The sequence below is a fragment of the Seriola lalandi genome, unplaced genomic scaffold (assembly GCF_002814215.2).
Source record: "Seriola lalandi dorsalis isolate HSWRI2012SDOR001 ecotype SW California unplaced genomic scaffold, Sedor1 jcf7180002054277, whole genome shotgun sequence".
Classification (NCBI taxonomy): Eukaryota; Metazoa; Chordata; class Actinopteri; order Carangiformes; family Carangidae; genus Seriola; species Seriola lalandi.
The window spans coordinates 390,110-410,642 of NW_019524830.1; the positions used below are offsets into that span (position 1 = coordinate 390,110).

Consider the following 20,533-nt stretch of genomic DNA (forward strand, 5'->3'; position numbering starts at 1 on the left):
ACTTAGGATAGACAGACTCTTAGGAGAAGCAAGGAAGAAATCCAGGAAGAGGAAGTGTTTTTAAGTGGGGGTGTGGCCTGTGTGAGCCTCTTTGAGACCATGCGGTTAGTCCAGGTGAGGTGGCCTGTATTGTTTGCTTGTATTGAATTGGTTTGTAGTGTGTCTTTGGCTGTTTAGGTGAGTTTGATTGTTTGTTTGTTTGATGTCTTGGAGAGTGGGGGAGTAGGGGGGGGTAGAGCACAGCCTAACCCGGCGGGGGAGAGTTTAGCTCAAAAGGCATCTCTCCTTGACTCTACCTCCCTCATTCAAAATGGCCGCCACGATGGTGTTGTTTGTGGTAGCATAGGCAAGATAAAGAAAATAGTTGTGGTGTGAGGAGCAGTGATGGCTGGCATTAGGGGAGTGACTCTGGGACGCCAGTGATCACTGTCTAGCCTCCTGGAGGTGTCGTGGGACCAACTAGACGAAACACTGGTGAAAGGAGGTTCCCACCTGATGACCCCAAAGACATGTTAGTTATCACTGCTCATTAGTCTGTATAGCTAAATTAATAGTTATCATAGGACATGTTAAGCTTAGGGAGCTATTCACTGAGTCTGGTCCATTTTCTGTAGCACAAGCTTTGTGTTTATCTTCAATAAATTTGGGTTGGTTCAACCAAATAGAGGACAAAATAAATAAGTGATAGATAAATAAAGACAAATAGATAAATAAGGCATCATTCGAATCTGCTTTTCTCCAGATATCTGTTGTTTTGTTTCAGGTTTTTATTTGTGATCAGTTGATTGTGATCAGTTGAAGAATACATCATTTTTATACTTAAGGGAGGAAATGATAAAGATAAAAATCAATTGTGTCCCACGTAGTTGTGCCTCAGTCACAGGACATTTGTCTGGCGGAAGGTCCCTAGAATGTCTTGTAACATCTTAAATTGTCATGAGTAACTCACCCCGTTGGTGTGCAACCACTCAGGTGCATTCTCCTGGGTAACACTTAATATGCTCATGCAGTAGTCTGCCTCAATGCTGGGGTGGTGCTTTGCATATTTGCTGAAAATATTTCATAGCACCTGTGCTTTTAGTGAAGTCATGCTTCTCCTCTGTTAGGTCTGGATGTGCCCATGGATTTAACAGTGACAGCCTCCACAGACAACACCATCACTCTGGTGTGGGGCGTGGTACAGGGTCCCATCGACCACTACAAGGTCACCTACACATCTTCCTCTGGCGTCACTACTGAGGTAAAGAACTGAACAGATGAACATATAACATACAAGTTGCCTTGCAGGTGTGTACTGCACACTGAAGTATCTACTCTCATCCTGAAAGGGACCAACAAGGCTGTGACCTTATATTGTGAGTCATTCCTAAAGCGTAGAGAAATCCCATTAAATATATGTTTGACTGCTTCCTCTCGTTCCAGCTGACAGTGCCTAAAGATGTAACAACCACCTCACTGACAGACCTTGAGCCCGGGACTGAGTACACTATCACTGTAGCAGCAAGAAGAGGAAGACAGCAGAGCACTGCAGCTACCATAGACGCCTTCACAGGTAGAAGCAACATTCACAGTTTATAGTCAGAAACACCCTAATAGTGATACTTTAGTACAAAAGAGATGATTTTACGTTAATAGGAGGCATCCATAAAACACAGGTTTATTTAAGAGATACATCTCAAATGATGATCTAATGGGAGCAAGGATGAAGTAATTCCCTGTGAAATACCAACAATCCTCCCATTTATTTCTCTGTGCTACAGCTGATATCAACTTGCCTAAAGAGCATGAAGGTTGCAGTACAGTTTTCTCACTTTGCTCCACTCAATTATCAAACAAAGTTAAATAAAATTCCCTCCCGGAGTGTTTCCCATGCTCAGGATAAAGACATGAAAGATCAGCCTATTACTGCAGAGAACAGAGCCAGAGAACAGTTTGAACAACAGTGGCGCATAATGAAGCTGAATGGTGAATATAATGAACCAAAGTGTGGCAGCAGGTAAGGCGAGTCACGCTAAAAGATAATGGAGGACCTTAAAAGACTTTGAAGCAGCAATCAGCAGAGGTAAATTAGTCAAGTCAGCTAATGAGCTTGTTACAAGCGTTGCCTAATTGCACCTCTGTTTTGCATCTACTCGTATTTGTGTTTCTGTTTCTTCTGATCCCTTTTCAACAACACATTCTCTCAGTTTTCCTGTCACAGTCGCTGCTGTATGCTTGCACTGCTCCATGTTACCTTCTTTCTCTGAGAATTTCAATCACAAGTCGGTTCTCTTTTCTCCACACTCGTGTCAATCCATCCTACTGTTTGTCAGATTGCCTGTCAATCTGCTCGGCTCTGTTGGTTTTTGTTATTTTTTTTTAAAGGGAGCTTGATGTGATTTTCAGTCACACAAAGGATGGTGTCAGAATGATGGGCACCCGCTTACCTGCTGTCAGATTTGTCACGCTTTTCTTCACCACTCTCATCATCATCATCAGCATCATCATCAGCATCATCGTCGTTGTCATCATCAACTCTTTTCTTCTTTACCGCGCATCATCGTGGCAGTTGTCACTGTCATAACCTTCATCGTCATCATCACAGAGCTCATCATCGCGTTCATCATCTTTTTGTTATCTGTGGTTTCCTTCAGTGGCATCACTGCAGCCATCTGGAGAGGGGGAGATGACAGAATGATAAAACGACAGATCAAGAGAATCAGAGGAAAAATAATTAATTACCTGTCATCTCCTTATCCACTGCTCACTTGGCCATATTGGCAACATCTGTCTTCCTGTACTCGGATGAACTCACCATCAGGAAAAAAAAAAAATACCTGGTGAATAATCCAGAGTTTGATCTCAAACTGTAAATCCCAGACTGCCTTTGGGGCATCTTTGTCTGACCTTCAGTTAGTGTCTTAGTCTGTAAATATGCACTCGACCACTCGCTGTAAGCAGTTATCTGCAAACCTCTTGTTATTTATTCATTTATTTATGATTGCAGTCGTACTTTTACTCTACATTACTCAGAGAGCGACAGAGCTTTGTTAATTTACCATATGTATTCATTTACATATCATTTTTATGGATTCATTTGTTTGTTTATTCATTTATTCACTCATTCTTATTCTTTTCCAAGCTTTTTAAGATACATAATGCTAACACCAGCAAGAGTAAAAAAAAAAAAAAGAAAACATTTCCATAAAGGGAAATGCACTTTATTTTCATTATCTACAGTGAGAAAAAATTCAGGGCTTGTTTTTGTCATATCCCATCCATTAACATTATGGAGTGATTTAGTATTGTACTTTTACGTTTACTGAAAATGCAACCAAATACAGAATATCTTGGATAATATCTGAATGAGAATGTTTAAAGAAAAGGAAAAAAGAAAAACAAACTTACATGGATAATTGGTTTCAGTAAATTTATGAGTCACCATGTGCCAGCTCTGTTCATCATTTTACTCATTTCTGTTGTTGTCGATGCCACTTACAGCATTTCAGTGTTTGCTTGTGCTTTTTTTAAGGTGCAGTGCATCAATGCGTCTTCACAGGCTGAGCAGCACTTCTCATGACCATCGGACTGACCTTTATCTTTAAATGTTCCCCTTTTTAAGGAATAATCAGCATCTTCTGTGCTATGAAACACACACAAGTGCATTAAAGCAAAACCTACAGAACGTGACTCATTACACATCACCTTCATCACCTTTGCTTCATCTTACTGGCTTTTAAATCATTACCAACTCTGCAAAAGACTAGTCAAAATCATCTCGACCACCACGGCCATCACATTACACCAACCGTTACTCCTTCTTCTCCAAAATCTAACCCATAAAGCTTCAGAAGTTTTTGACTGCTCTTGGTGCTGTGGTGCAAAGTTTGGATGAGTGTGTCCTTGTGTTGTTTGTATCATATCTTTTACCAGCTTTACGCACAAGGATAAACATGAACGCCACCAGCATGGGGTTTACGCAACACAGACTTCTGCTGACTGCACAGGGCACTGGTGAAGAATAATAAAAAGGAAGCGAATCACCAGTAAAAGGAGAGAAGAACATAATTGCAGGCCGGTGTAAACAATGCAGGGTTAAATGATGACTGATTACAAAAAAAGCTCTACAGGATGACTTTAATCTGGATAAATAAGAAAAGGAGAAGCCAGTGTTACCTGCTATTTATACAACAACACATGGCTAATTGAATTAAAATCCTCTTCCATTTGCTGCTGTGTCAGCTGTTGCACTGGTTCTTATTCATTACATCATCGCCTGTACAGGTCATACATTCTGACAACAGCATCTGCCATCAGCATCATGTCTCCATTTTCTTATTGTGAACAGTCCCTTCACATCTTCATCTTTATGGCAGACAATTATGGAAACAATTAGTTTCCCTTTTTTTTCTTGTTCTTTTTTTTTTTTTTTATGACCAATTAAATCATTACTTCCACATGATTGTGGTCCATTCTGTCTCTCACCTGTCTCATCAACATTACACCCAAGGCTAATTTTCTCAGCTGTGTTATTAACGATCCGTTACATCATCCAGGACGGTTTCCATCCATCATTTCCATGAGTTACTTGTCTGTCATCTCCATAATGATGGGATCTGTTTTTTTTCTTTCCTTCGCTATTTCCGGCTTTGTACTTGTTCTTAAAAAAAAAAACACCCCCGATGACCTTTGGACCCTCCGTTCCTCCAGGAATCAGACCCGTAACCCACCTCTACTTGTCAGAGGTGACTTCAGATTCAGTTTCGGTGGCGTGGAGTGCCCCAGCACCGCCCGCTGACCTCTTCATCCTGAGCTACAGCTCTTCCGACGGGACCGACACCTCTAAGGTGACGCTGGACGGCTCCAAGACGAGGTCACTGGTCCAGGGGCTGCTGCCGTCCACTCAGTACACCATCAGTCTAATCACAATTCAGGGGGATGTTACCTCTGAGCCTATTACAGCATCACTCACTACAGGTGAGCTGCTTGTTTTCATGGAGAAGTACATGAGCAGCATAGAAAAGGTCTGTGGCTTTGTGTGAGGTCTGTCTAAACAGTTACCGTACGCATCCTTGCTTCATACTACTCTTTGTCCATGCATGGATTTTCCTTAACATGTGAACTTAACAGGAGATCATGTTTAGGGCTGCAACCAACGGCCTATTACATTATCAATTAATGTGAAAAAGATAGATGGACTTGCTAATTGTTAGGACTATAAAAATGTCAGAAAATGGTGTAAAAAATGTTGATCACAGTTTCTTATATTCTGAAGTAATGTCTTTAAATTGCTCGTTTTGCCAACCATTTGCCATTTGCTAAACATTGCTCCAAAACCTTAAGATATTCAATTTACATTCACTCAAGACAAAAAAGCAGCTAGTCCTCAAATCTGAGAAACTGTAGCTAGGTTGTTTGTTTTTGTTTGTTTTTTTGTGTGAAAGAACTTTAATCGGTTATCAAAAATAGTCGCTGATTAGTTTTCTGTTGAACAAGTAACTAATTAATTGACTAATCGTTTCTGCATTCATGAATGAGTTGCACTGTTAGGGTTTATTAAGAAAGGTGGCATTGGAATATCCCTGATTCCCATTTAAAATGAAGGAGAAAAACTGAGGTTAGGATGTGGGAAGAGGGGCTTTCATTGAAAGGAAAGTGGTGAATTAGCACATGTGAGGTAAAGCGAGAAAGGGAAGAGGAGGAAAATCTGTGTAAGAAATGGAAATACGGAGTGATTTTAAATGAAATACGTACTGACAAAAATGCTGTTTGAGCATTTCATTTGCACAGAGCCACAGCAGAATGAGTTTTGTAATCAGAGGTCTGCCTTGAAGGTTTTTTATTTTATTTTATTTTTTTCTTTGCCAGACTTAGAGACACAGCACCACTAATCCTACCTTGTTTTGTTCTTCTGTGTTACCAGATGGCTGAGTTTTGCCACACTCGAATATGAAACTTGAGTCAATAGACAGTCTGAATAGCAATCCAGTGTTCAGTCTAAACTCAAATAAACTATTTAAACATTGGAGGATATTTGAGAAACTGCCGGTAAATGGCACTCTAATAAAGAGAAGGGCAGAGAGAAGGTGAGAGGCGAAGGACAGGTGCAACGTGAGGGCTCAAATCCTAACTGTAAAACTAAGTGTAAGAGGAAGTGTGTTCTGAGTTCTGTTTCCATCTCTACAGCTGAAATGAATCATCTTAGTCTTCCCTTTCTTTTATCTCCTCTCACAGTTTGTCTATCGTTTATCTCTATTTTTTTTTAATGAAAATGTTTTAATACAAACTGCAACACAAAGACCCGTCACACTCCTCTCCTTCTTTCTTTATATGTTATAAAGTATTACTGTTCAATTTTTCATTAACTGGCTTATTGTGTTAAAAAGGAGTCCCAGAAACATTTCTTTTGATTACGAGTGAGCTGTTCTCATCTGGGAAGAGGATGAATAAGAAGAGGGTCAGTATTTTAACATTCCTGACAAAGAGACAATGGGCAAAACACAAAAGAGAATACGTGTTTATCTTTTCTAAAAAAAAAAAAAAAGAAAGATTGTTAAAAGTTAAACTAAGAGAGGGGTGGAGACAAATTGTGAGAAGAAGGAAGTCAGCATTTAACAATGGAGATGTTAACTTTGCGTCATTGCCAGAGACACTCGCATGCTGTCATCGGATTTTTGTGCCAGGTTCATGTAAAGCCTTGGCAGCTAGGAAGCGAGCAGATTTCAAGGGGTGGAATTGAACAGGGGTTTTGAGACAGATGTACAGTATTTCTGGCACCTGTCTTTACACTTCGGTGTCCCACTTTGATCCCACATGTTTCTGTGTGAGAGCTGATGAGAGACTGCACTCTGGCTTTCCTTGTGTAATTAGTTGTGCCTTTAGGATTACATTTGCTGTATTTGCAACATTTGAAACATTTGCTTTTCTTACAAGCCTTAACCGCAACTGTAGTTGGCGAGCCGGGTCATATTACCGTGAATCGTCTGCTGTGGTCAGTGTAAAGGGAAGTCTTAATGTGATTCAGCCAGAGGGCCACATTCGTTTATTAGCTTACACAGTGCAGATTGAATTGTGATCTTCCACAGGGATACAGTCAACGGGACTAGATACCTCTGACAGAACAATTCAGTAACCTTCAGGAAGCTTCGGCAGAAAATATAATTTTTCAGCCATTATTCTTGGGTGACACTGTTGCCAAAGCAAATACAATTAGTAAGATATGCATGAATGAATAATAACAGTTTAAATGAATGCTACTGTATTTCATACAAGTGGAATTTAAATGAGTTGAAAGCCAAGAGTAAAAAATTGACCCCTGTGCTTGTGAATAACAGCTATTATTTGTTTTACAAAGCGGGAGGAGAGAGCAGAGTAGTCGGTTTACAAGTTTCTGCCCTTGCCCATAACAAGAGATGGAAATGATCTCTTCCTCTCCTCCTCCTCCATCTTTTTCTTCTCCCCTCTCTAACTTTCTTTATCCCTCTATTTCTTTCTCTAATTGGTAAGGAGCCACCGTGACTTTAATTGTTTGCTCACATTGTTTTCACCGTAACCTTTTCCACGGCAGCTCGATTGTCTCAGGAGACACATAAAACAAATTGTCAGGGGTGGGGGTTGGGGAGGTTTGCACTGTGTAAACTCTGCTTGGTTTCAATGCTGATGCCGGCCATTTTGTTCTTTATCTTTTGATCTGTGTTTTTTTTTTTTTTTTTTTAAGACAAATTTGCATTAAAAGTGCATGTGCCTCCACAAACCAAGGACAGGTCTGTTTATGTAAATGTAATGAGGAGATTAAAAATGACCCAAATGAGGATTACTGAAATACTTTGACTTTCAAGGGCACTTGTTTCTTTTAGATGTTTATGTAAATTGCTGAACTTGCTTAATAATATACCAGATAATGCGTTCCTATTGTACATCAGGGATCATGAATAATCGGATTGATTGATTGATAAGATAGGTCTTTTAGAACACTTAGTCTCTCATATTGTCTATTACAGACCTTTTTGCCCATATTTTATCACTTCCTTATCCATCACCCCTTTTCTAGGCATGGACCCACCAAAAGAGATGATGGTGTCAGATGTGTCTGAGGACGCAGTGACTATCTCTTGGATCAAACCACTGGCTCCATTTGAATACTATAAGCTGTCTTACCAGTCAGCCAGAGGTAGGGGATATTTTATGTTTGTCTTCAGTGCATTTTAATAACAAGGTGTTTAATATATTAACATATACATGGCACACAGCTTTTCCTTGTTACAGTTAAACGAACATGGCATTTACTGTAGCGGGTCTCTCGGATGTAAGATATTTTGTAGCAGAGCACCCCGTTACACACCCTATTATACCTAATTAATTATAACATTTTATCAGTGGGATTTAATTGAATTTTTAATTAAAATTCTGCATTGATTAAATATTTACTCTGTGATGCAAAACGTACACCAGCTGGCTAAGCAGTATACCCTGTACGCAAGGAAATGTGATGTTCTGATGTCGGTCTTCTCTCTCTCTGGTGTCTCCTGCAGGTCGAGTGGACAGCGTGGTGATTGACAGCGATGTGACCAACTACACCTTGTCCAGTCTGTTTCCTGCTACAGAATACGAGATCAGTCTCAATGCTGTCAGAGGGAGTCAGGAGAGCAAAGTGGTCACCACCTCCGTCTTCACAGGTGGGAGCTAATAATAAAACATTATTAAGACATTGTGTTTCATTATTTTTTCAATTAACGTTAACGAGTTTACTCCGTAACGTATGAAAAATAAGTGAAACAAACATCCACAGGGATGTTTTCCAGTTGCTTGTTTTGTGCGACCAACAGTCCAGAACCTAAAGATATTCAATTTACTGTTGTGTATGACAAAAAAAACAAGCAAACAAACAAAAAAAACAGGAAATCATCACATTTGAGAAGCTGAAACCAGGGAGTGTTTGGTATTTTTGCTTGAGTAATAACTCAAACAATTGGTTGATTATCAAAATACTCACCATTTAATTTTCTGGCATTTGACTAATCAATTAATTGAGTAATTATTGCAGCTTTAAACACATGACGCTTTGACTATAGGCAGGGTTTTTTTTCTATTTGCAGCAGGCTGTTGGGGAGGCTGCCTACATCTGGGCTTTCCTAGCTTAATTCCTTGCTCTAAACATGTCCCCTGAAAAGCCAAGGCACTTATTGTTATATTTTCCGTAATGCTCTGCTCTTGTAAAATAAGGGGCTTTATTGTATTGGAACCGTGCTCCTCATCCCTTCGACTACTACTCTGATAAACGTTCCTTCTGCGAGTGGGCAGCAAGGGGGCAAAATATTTGCCATGTAAAATGAATGAAGAATGGCTCTTCCTCTGCTAGACTTTCACACCAATTGTTCTTCCCACAACAACACCACAACAGCTTGCCGGCGGGAGATTTATACTAAAAAGAGCAATAGACATGCACACATGCGCGCACACACACACACACACACACACACACACACACACGGATATCAGACAAAATCTAAGGGTACAGCTGACATTGCAGGGGTTGCAATCTTTGCTGCTGCGATAGATGAAACTGTCCACTCTGTGACCCAGTAATTGGTAACCTACTCCAAACTCCATCTCACTTTCCTCTATCTGTCTTTCTGCTCTCCTCCTTTGCTTATCTCCTTATCCTTTTTCCTCACTTCTGCATTGTTATGCCTCTCTCTATCTCTCGCACTCTTCCTCTTTCTCCTCTTCTCTATCCTCCCTCTTTCTGTTTCCTCTCTGCTTCATCCTTTTTTTCTTAAATCTCCCTTTCCCATGTCTTTCTCCCCCCTCAGTCTTACCAATCCATCATTATAAGTGAGAACTCTCCAGCTCTCCTGCTCGCAGACTCTTAACTTAGCACTGAATCTTAAGTTATGAAAACATAAAACCTCACTTGCACACACACGCATGTAAATATGAGACACCGTTCTTCTCTGTGAAAGATTTTCACTAACCTAAGATTAACACACTCTCCCAGTGCTGTATGCATAATCTTCTGTGTGTGTGTGTGTGTGTGTGTGTGTGTGTGTGTGTGTGTGTGTGTGTGTGTGCGTGTGTGTGTGCGTGTGCGTGCACGAGGGAGCTGAGGAGAGCACAGAACGGGAGAGAGAGGAGGAGAGCAGAAGGTGTGTTTGCATGCCAATGAGACCTGGAGCCAGCAGGTTCAAGAATCCAGTGAGATAGAAGAAGCTAAAAGAGACTATTTCGCTCACTTTCACTCTCTTTCTCATCTCTCTCTTTATTATCGGCTCCCTGTTCTCTCAGTCCCTGTGTACTTACAATGAAGAGCGCCTTTGGGGCTGTAATAGCCTGAAAAGAACATAACTCCAAAGTCAAGCTTGTTAGGAATGGTAAATAACATTTTCCTCAGCGCACAATAACCAACCAGGAACATTTTAATACCGCCTTTAACAACAATACGTAAATAGGGGATTGCAAGAGTAATCTAACATTGCCTGGCCAAGTATGTAATGACTTGAATTGCTGCTTATTTCACTTCTGTAATCAATTATTGTCAGAGGGGATGAATAAAAAGAAGAAAAAAAAGCAACAAGCCGTATTTCATTTTGCCAACACAGCAGGTGCTACTAATCTAAGATGAATTTGGGAGGGCTGACACTAAATGGACCATGTGAAGGCCTGTTTAAGAGCTAATGACGGTGCTCGTTAGCAAAGTGTCGAGACCTTTAGTAAAGTATCATCTCCCCCAAAACTGACACACTAACACATATCTCATAGACGATGCTTTATTTAAATATCCAATAAAATCCCAGTTAAAGCTGAAAGACAAACATGATAATTGTTTAAGGGAACCAACATAGAGAGTAAAGTAAAGTATAAATAAAAAAAGAACGTAAGGCTAAAGGAAAAGATGAAAAATAGAGACTTAGAGTAAGAGAGGTGATTAATGTTTAGTAATGAGAGTCTAAAAGAAAAAAAAAGGAGAGGAAAAAGAGCATGTTCTTCATTTCTGAAAACCTTTTTCTCCTTGTCAGAAATCAGTGAGGCTTGTTAGGCTGGACATGTCTTTGGTGTGCAGCAGCCTGAGCTTTTCAGGTTAGCATTCTTCCAGCCCTGTTACATGTGTCACAGTCTCAGCACGACATCTCTGCACAAGTGCTATCACTTAACTTAGAATCAATTTCAGGTGCAACATCAAATCATTTAAACCAATTGGTCCATTATTTTTTCAGTCACAGTTAAAAAAAATAATGCCATAGAAAATAGCAGTTATTCACAGATGGGGAACAAGTCTGCAATTAACTGCCAAGAATAACTCTGAACAAAAGATTATAATAATGTTAAGTCCTTGTGCCTGCAGAGTGCACGCTCAGAGAAAATCATCTGAATCCCAGCATGAGGACCATTTATGAATGACAGAATACTTCAGGCTCAGGTGCTAAATGGCACAAAACAACTAACTAATCAATACCAATGATCATGGCCATGTCTCACTTTTCAAATAAAAGGTTTAGCAAGCATATTTACCTCCACACAGAGTATATTCAGAATCTAAATTCAAGCATTGAAAAGTTTGCCTGTGACAGGGAGCTGCAGCTGTAGAAGCAGGTCCAAATATTTGCAGGGCTGAAGTCTGCCCCACATGAGTATTAATATTGTGCCACAATCACATTCAGTGTAGCTGTGGGGTTAATGTGGAGGACGCACTCACACACAGATAACCTGCTTTTTTTTTTTGTACGGTGAAGCAGTGCAGCTTCCACAGTAATGAGAGGGGATGCAGAGATAGACTGGGGAGTAAAACGGCCCAGTGTGTCTTACTAACTGTACTGTGTGCTGCAGTCTAGTCTACATAATGACCACAGACATAACACAAAACAGACCTCATGGCCAACCCACGCAGCTGGGTTGTTCCCAGCCCGACCGCGCAACAATAGTTAGTTTTAAAGCATTTTTCTAACATATTTTATAGCACACCAACCGTAAAACATAAAACGCCCCATGACTACAACATCCCCTTGACCAATTGTCTCCAATAAAACTAAGTGTAGAATATAAGCTGTTAGGAGGCATATAAACTGTATCAACATTTATTTCACGACTCAGCCAAACTATCAAATAAACTGTTGGCTGTTAACTTGTAAATGTGTTTTTGCGAACTGGTGTCAGAGTGTGTACAGAGGGAAAACCACTCTGCACCTTTTCCATTTGTAGAAATTAATGATCGCGTGTCTTTAGGGTTCAAAGAGACAAACACAGTGACAGGTCTATCAGTCAATAAGCAATCTTGCGTTGGCTGACTGCATGTTGGAGCTAGTTAGCAGCAGAGTACTGACCAACAGCTAGAGCTAACAGAGACTAAATACCAGTCAGAATCATATAATCACAATCCTTTAGCCAACATTAGCTCAGCAGCTAAAGGCTGAGACCTCCCAGCATGATCATGATTCTTGATGATGCCTTCAGCCTGACTTACCAGATGTTTGTCATTATTACCCTAAGTAGACAACTTCATAACAGTCACCACTAGATATTATGATGAATAAGTAATTTTAAGTATCACAGTAATGAAGCTATTATCATTAATGTGAGCTGCAGTGAATTGGTCTGGTTTTCTTGATACAGATGAATAATGAATAAGATTCTTAGAATTTGTCTTCAAGCGAGATCATGATTAAAATATTTGCTGGTGAAACAAAGTGCTGTACCCACAAATGAAACCAAATTATACAGGCGTGTCTAAAATAGCCTGTCTAATCTTAATTCTTCAGTCACTGTATATTATTTGTAGCACTCGCTTTGAATAGTTAGCCACTGGAAAAGTACCACTAGGCCCATTAGATCCTCTCTCAGACAAACCTGGCTCAGACAGTGCACTAAGCTTTGGACGCACTTCACTACAGAAGTCTGAATTCATTCTTCCCTCGTCTTCAGGTTTTACAGCTTTCAGAACAAAGTGGAAGGATCATAACCAGTGTGCATGCTTTCTTGTGTTTTCGGCACTTGCTCTGTAGTCAGTGCTGTACTGTGTTACTGCTGTGTGTTATCGAGTTTTCACAGGAGGATGCTGCTATATTCATATGATCGTTATCTCAATGTCCTGTATTCGTGGATACATATATATTCATGGATTTTTGCAGTATAACATCTAAGTTCACTGCTTCTTGGCAGCTGACACTCCCGGTTTAATTGTGCAGAGATTCCCATCATCATGCACCACAGCCCCATACTGCAGTCACATAGCAGCCTTTGTTCCTTTCTCACAAACCTTTTGTCTTGTCCTGAATCCAAACAGGATGTTAAGCACCGGAGCTTGACTTTCAGATACAGATCCGAGCGCGAGCGTGACGTAGTTGGCTCGAGCCTGTGATTCACCGGTGCAATCAGGAAATGGAGAGTGATGATTGGATTATCACAGGCCCTAATGAAAGAGGATGACCTGTTTATTTTTTTTCATTTTTGGCCATCTCAACTCCATCTCCATTGCCAATCTGATTGACTTGGCAAACATCCATTAAATTCACTTAAACCTTTTTGCAATTAAAGTAATTATTTTAATCAGGTTTGTTCAACTATTGCAGTGAAAAGAAAGACTCAGACTCACTTCAGTGTGCTAATGAGCACGATTCTTTTTTTAATTCTGATGAGGGCAGGGCAGTATTAATTACCTCATCGGGGCAGAGCTTTGGAGCACATGCAGAGTTCTATGTTTTTCTGCCATGCTCTCTGCCTTGCCAGAATAACACGCCTGAGGAGAAATTGGGGTTGAAACACTGAGGTTAAAGGTATAATTAAATTCAAACTCAATTTTGGCATGTCCAGCAGTCTAAGAATGAATTGAGGAAAAGGGTGAGGAAACAGTAGGCTCCGGAGAATATGTGAGAGTTTCTACTGCTTATTTGACAGAATAATTTCTCTTTGATATGTAGAATTGAGGAAACAGTGATCAAAATGGCAAAGAGTGTCACTATAATTATAACTCAGATGCAATGTGAATGATGGTTTTCCATTCAAAATTTGTTTAGGTGTAATTGGCAAAATATGTACAAAATGACTCCCTCTTTGCATTTGACAAATAGGACACAGTTGTAGGTTCTGTACAAATTATTGGTTTGTATTATTGGAATATTAAAAAAAAAATACCTGAGATGAGAAGTCCTGCAGCGCCCAGCAGCTAATAGCTTTTGTTTTGCAGTGAGCCTTTCCACCTTTCATTATCACCATTATTATTATTAGGAGGCCTGAAGTAATTAGTTTGTCATTTCTCAGGCAAAAATGTTAATAATAATAATAATAAACCTTCCCTGGTTGCAGCTTCTTAAATGTGATAACTCGTGTGTATCATTAAAAATAAATTGAATATCTTTCAGAGTGTTAGTCAGACAAAAGACATTTGAACATTTTGCATTTTTTAATATTTTCTGTAATTTTATAAACAAAACGATTAAAATAAATTTTTCGGCGATGCGTATTGAACATGCTGTTTTATTGTATATGTAACTGAGTATCACATAAATAAAACATTCTTATAAAGAGCCTTTTATTATTGTTTTGTTTTTTTTCTTTGTTGTTTTGGAAAACATCAAGCTCATATTTTTTCTTGTATTATAATCCTAGCGATGGACATGCCAGCTGAATTGACGGCCCTCAATATCACCCCGCAAGGAGCCCTGCTGAGGTGGAATCCTCCACTGTCCAGTGTCGACAACTATGTGCTGACCCTCACACACAATCAGGGTAAGCTGTCAGAACTGCCATTCATTTGCAGTCCATTATACAATGAATAGATGACCATTCATTCATTTAACCATCAGCTGAGGACAAGAATTAGATCAACTCTATGTTTTTGATGCCTTGATTTCTGGGACTGCACAGTTGCAAATAATGAAAAATTCTGTTGATAATATTTCAATTTCACATCCCCGATAAAATGTTCTTAAACTGGCTACCAAGACCCAAAATCACATTTTGGAACATCAGCTTTTTTTTTTTTTTTATTATTTATCAATGCCAGTGTCTATGTGCTTTATGGTTGTGTTTCATGTATCATTTAAATACCAACTTGTTAGTGAGAAAAACACCATATTCACTGAGTAGAACCACACAGCGGACTACAGTCACATCAGCCTGCAGAGTCAGAGTATAATGAGCAGATTTGTTTTAGGTCATTCAGGTGCATCATGTGGAGATATGACAGGTACCATCAAGGTTTTCCCATTAAGAAGTGAGATCAGCGGGATGCGTCCTTCGGGGCAATATAGACCCATTAGTCTTGCTTTCAGAACAGTTCATTATGCTTGGTAGAACCACGAAGCCTTGGCACAAACATTGCAGTTATTACACAGCATACGTTTCTGATGCGAGCCATGTCTGACAGGCATATCCAGATAGGAAAAAGATAGCCATATTGCTTGGCACCTTAGAGCCAGTTTATTATTTGCTCCCTGAACTACGGTGCATTCAGAAAGTATTCAGACCACTTCACTTTTTCATATTGCGTTATGTTTGTTATGTCTCTGGTCTGATGAAACTGAGGTTGAACAGTTTGGCCTCATTTTTAAGCATAATTAAAAAGGAAACCCGGCATCGCTCATCACCTGCCCACTATCATCCCAACAGTGATGGTAGTAGCAGTGTCATGCTGTGGAGGTGTTTTTCTGTGGAGACTGGCCAGAGTTTAGGGAAAGCTGAACGGAGCAAAGTACAGATATATCCTTAATAAAAACTTGGTTCAAATCGCTGAGGACCTCAGACTGGGCAGAGGGTTCACCTTCCAACAGGACAGTGACCCTAAGGACACACCCAAGACAACACAGGAGTGGCTCAGGGACAAGTCTGTGAATGTCCTTGAGTGGCCCAGCAGGAGCAGTGAATTTAAATGATTTTAGCATAAGGCTGCAACATAACAAAATGTGAAAAAGTGAAGGGGTCTCGATACTTTCTGAATGCACTGTAAGTGGATGTCTGCCAACTTATATTTGGTTAGCCAGCCACAGATTAAGCTTAAAGCTACTTGACATGCACAGCTACAGTGCTGAAATATGAAAGTGTAAAAAGTTTCAAAGGAATCACATTTTTCAAACAGCTCGCCCAGTGTTGGTAGTCATTAGTCTTTGAAAAGATGCTTTTTAAACTCGCTAGTCAAATGTTTAACGGCACTTGATCTCAGCCATTATTTTCTCTCAGACTTTTATAAACTGGCTGGAGAAAATGTTTTGAAAGCGTATTTCTCATGAGCACATGACCCCACTGACTGCACCATGCCTGGAGTTATTCACAGAAATCTGTATTACTCAGCTGTAGGAGTCAATGTGTAAATTACACCCTGAGTGACTGGATCTCAGCCAGATCATCTCAGATACAGAGACAGTATCTATATGCCGGACACATACTTGGAAACCAGCCCCAGCCAGGGTTTACAGAACTGCAATGCAAGTTGTGAACAAACTCCCTTGAGTGTCAGTGTATTAAACCAAGGTCAATAAACCTCATATTTCATCGAATGTTGTCCTGCATCAAAAATAGATGTTTATTGGCAACCTGGAACAGCCACATAAAATCCAAACCATCGTGGTATCAATCACTCAAACTCTATATAAAATAGAGAAGAAAGAGTTTGCATGTATCCTCACTAGCATCACTGTCACTGTGAAATTTCACAGCTCTCGTCTTAACTACTATAAATGAAATCTCTGTGACCCAACAAGATCCTGTTGACACTAGTGATATTAAATGTCTTTTCTAGTCAATTTGACGTTTCACACTCATGTAACAAAATAATTCTCTTCAGAAAACATTTTTCACAGTCAATTTGAAAGCAGTTTCTTATGACTGCAAATGGATTTGGTAATCAAATGGTGATTTATCTGAATTCACCCTGTTTAAATTGATGAGGAAGATATCGCGAAAATAGCCTCAAATGATTCTCGGAAATATGAACTACATGAGAATGGTGCTGGAGCATGTTTTCGCAATCTTGTATTTCGGGTATGTTACATATTATATGTTATATAGTATTCAGTCATATTTAAGTACAAAAGACATCATTGTGCCTTATGTACTCTCCAAAAGCATTTTGCACCAAAAGCATAATTAGTGTAGAAATGCTGTGAATTGAAAAGGATCCCAAAGGCGGTTGAACAGTGTAGGCTTTGCCATGTTTCCATGCTGGGGTGCACATTTCAAAGAGATTTAATGTAATCTATTTAGAAAAAACTGAAAACAGAAGATGTGCTGGATGGTGTTAATGTAGTAAACATCTAAACCTTGTGTGTGTTTTACTTCTGCTTTCCAGTCACAGCTGATACATTCCTCGTGGAAGGCAACAAACAGGAGCACCAGCTGTCAAACCTTAAGCCAAGCACCACCTACTCTGTGGCCCTCTACGCCACCAAAGGACCCCTCACCAGTGGCACGGTCATCACCAACCTCCAAACACGTATGTGTCCATTTCATCCAGCCTGCTGGGCGGCACAGTGACTCAGTGGTTATCACTGTTGCCTCAAAGCAGGAGCTCCTTCAGGCCTTTCAGTGTGGAATTGAAATGTTCTCACACATTTGCGTGGGTTTCCTCACACCAAGAAAAATACAAGTTGATTAGGAATAATCCTGCCAATATCATTGAGCAAGGGCAATGGCAACACACTGCTTCCAAAGTAGTTAGAAACAAACACATGGGTTGCATTTCACTCAGGGTGTAACAGAAATAACAGAAGTGTGTCACACAAAGAAAAAATACAACCAGTGTTTATGTGCTGTAGCAATAAATCACCACCACCGTGACTAACCTGAAAAAGTCACACTAAATTGGAGGGATGGATGCAGGCCTGGGTGATGTAGCAAAAATAATTTAGCATGATAATTTTTCTCATACCAGTCAGTATATATTGTCATGGTCACATTTTTCCTATTGATTGGTTTGCGAACATCAAAAAGGTGGGTGTTATCTAATATGAGCCGGTCAGAGGCAGACACAGAGAGGGTGAAAAAAACACAAACAACAAGGAAGTTGAAGCTGCAGTGACTCATTTGTTAAGATCTTGATGGATAAACAATTATAAGCCTCCCCTGTGAAGTGATTTGGTTTTGTTTCTGTCTGTGTATGCGTTACCCCAAATGAACTGAAACAAAGTCAGTGCGTGGTTGGAAGCACACCACAGGATGCCTGGCTGGTATAGCCACAAGGCATAGTGCTAATTTGTTCCCCTAGACACAAAAACAAATCATTTCTCCAGTACCACCTGGGCCGTGACAATGTCACTATAGAAATTAAGTATTTCTGTTCCACAGATGACCTTGAGCTATAAACTCCCTATCAATAGATCTATTGCAAGGGGATGGGTCTGATTACTGGTGTTGACGACTGTTGAGTGGTAAGAGTGGTTTATGGTAACAGTGCTGAGTGCTTGCACTCTGCATGCTTTACTCGTTGGGAATGGTCTGATAAATTTAGTTTGTGGTATTTCCCGTTTCTGTTTACACAGGTTTTTAGCTTGTTTACCAGTGTTCTGTATGTGACCAGTAAGTAATCTGTTCCCCTTTTAGGACAGTTTCACCCTTCAACTTTACAGCCGAACGCGGCTTTAAGCAGCTGAAGTACCGTACCGCCACACCACTGACCTTATATCATACCTAATCATATTTATTCAGAACAAGTCTTTACATTTATGGTTGTAACTGGTGAGCAGATGGCAACTGTGCCAACATGAAAAAGTTTCCTGGGAGTGAATAATCAGCCTCTTTGTCTAACTATCAGCCTCTCGTGCCAACAGTAGCATGTGGCTTTTTCAACTGATTCAACAAACCCTGCTGTGCGTATTTTGAGAAATGTACAGTCTGTTTAAAGACTGCCATATATGATTGGTTAGAAGTAGCTTTGTTTCTCTGATGTGATTGGTCGTTAGTGTGTTGTTGAGCAATGTAACTTATCAACATGTCAGAGTTTAATGAGAGAATTTTCTATGGTGATCAGTGTTTGTACCATTTTTCACCTAGTCTAAAATGTATCAATGTTTGCAACGTAAAAGATTCAAGAAAAAATATCAGGAAGAGAAATTATTATTATGTGTCATTTGACAGCACCGATCAGCTAGATTTGAGCTTCTCTGGACAGTGTAAATATTATCTTTCTTATCCATCTCACAGTCTAACACCAGCAGCAGAGTCACATTTGCTACAGGGGTCAGTATCATGCCAGACACTTTGGCATGGTCAAAGACACAAGCTGTTGTGAGATTAAACTAGTGAACTCTGTATAACTTTTGCCCGCTTCACCTCCAGGTGACCTACCTCTCTAATTATATTCACCTTTATCATCAGCTCCATTGAGAGTTAAAGTTAAAGGTGGAGGAATTGTTCCAGTTTAGCTGAGTTGCAGCTCTGTAAACTTAGTTTTTTCTAGAGCTCTTGCAGAGGGGAAAATGAAAAAAAACTTTTCCGTCAGCAGGGAAGTTCATATCCCCTAAGGAGTACCAGAGCTACCTGTCCTGCACTGCAGCAGAGACGAACTGCTTGAAACAGAAACAAACTCTGACAACGTATGAGAGCGGGGCTGCAGAAACATAAATGGGGCTTAGGAAAATTAGGAGTAACTGCAACCATGTCCATGCTGTACTTGCATATAGTAACTCATACATGAACAACTGTTCTTGGCAGTTTAAGGTGAGTCTAATTTGGAAACAGATGCTCCGCCTAGTGCGTCATGTACCTCAGCTTTTCAAGAGAACAAACGAAAAGAAAAAGAAAAGAAATGTGCATTTGTACGCTGGTTAGACTCTCTTATAAGCAACACCACGGAGAGAGCAAAGAGGGCAGGAATTCGGTTATGTCTGTTTTGAACACTATGTCTTATTGAATCAAGCAAATGGTTCGGGTGCTTGCCTCTATTGCTCTCCTCCTCTGAGTGTTATAGACTAAATGTATTCTTGCCATTCCATTTAGGAAGAAATGTGATGTAGACAAGACCTACTTAGAGGACAAATATGTACATCCTCCAAGTATGTCTTCCCTCCATTCTAGAGGAGAGGATTTCTGCAGTTTCTACTCAGAATAATATCAATATAATGTAATATCTCCTCCTATCACAAAACAAACGTGTCATATACCTGTTAACCTAACTGAGTCTTTCATGCATTTGTGAATCAACTCTAAGCCTTTATAGTATTTCTATTTTCTACTCTATATTTTTATGTTTTCCTAGGATGGGGCTTTCAAAAAAGATAACATTCATATTTTATATTTAAATTCAAAGATATTGCTCTTATGTCTTACCTCATTTCACTGAGGAATTAAATTCAATACAGGAACAATGGATTACAATCCCTGAGTTTAATAAAGTGCCACCCTTGGGCAAATATCAAATATATTAACACTGATTTTGAGAGATTTTTTTTTTCTTCTTCTTCTTTTATATCAACAAATCTTACAAGGCAAGTGCTGGCCTCCCAGTACACACTATACACAGTTAACAGGGGGCACCTTAGTCAAACCTCAACTTCATAGGGATGTTCCAGTATTGTTAATTATTAAACTTCCTAATTGAAATCTTAAAGCCTGGTACTGTTGCGCTCACACA

The 20,533-nt window shown here is 39.8% G+C and overlaps 1 protein-coding gene across 2 annotated transcripts in view; it reads left to right on the top strand.

Annotated features, from left to right (window-relative positions):
• The window catches only part of tnr (tenascin R (restrictin, janusin)), a 172,304-nt gene that overhangs the window by 124,400 nt on the left and 27,371 nt on the right, over nt 1-20,533 (top strand). The window contains exons 18-24 of one of the 2 annotated variants that reach the window (XM_087173735.1): nt 1,107-1,240; nt 1,423-1,552; nt 4,690-4,956; nt 8,030-8,149; nt 8,511-8,654; nt 14,578-14,697; nt 17,255-17,398. In XM_087173735.1, coding sequence (XP_087029861.1) covers nt 1,107-1,240; nt 1,423-1,552; nt 4,690-4,956; nt 8,030-8,149; nt 8,511-8,654; nt 14,578-14,697; nt 17,255-17,398 — 1,059 coding nt within the window. The remainder of the gene's footprint in view (nt 1-1,106; nt 1,241-1,422; nt 1,553-4,689; nt 4,957-8,029; nt 8,150-8,510; nt 8,655-14,577; nt 14,698-17,254; nt 17,399-20,533) is intronic. The other variant, XM_087173736.1, reaches the window with a different exon arrangement.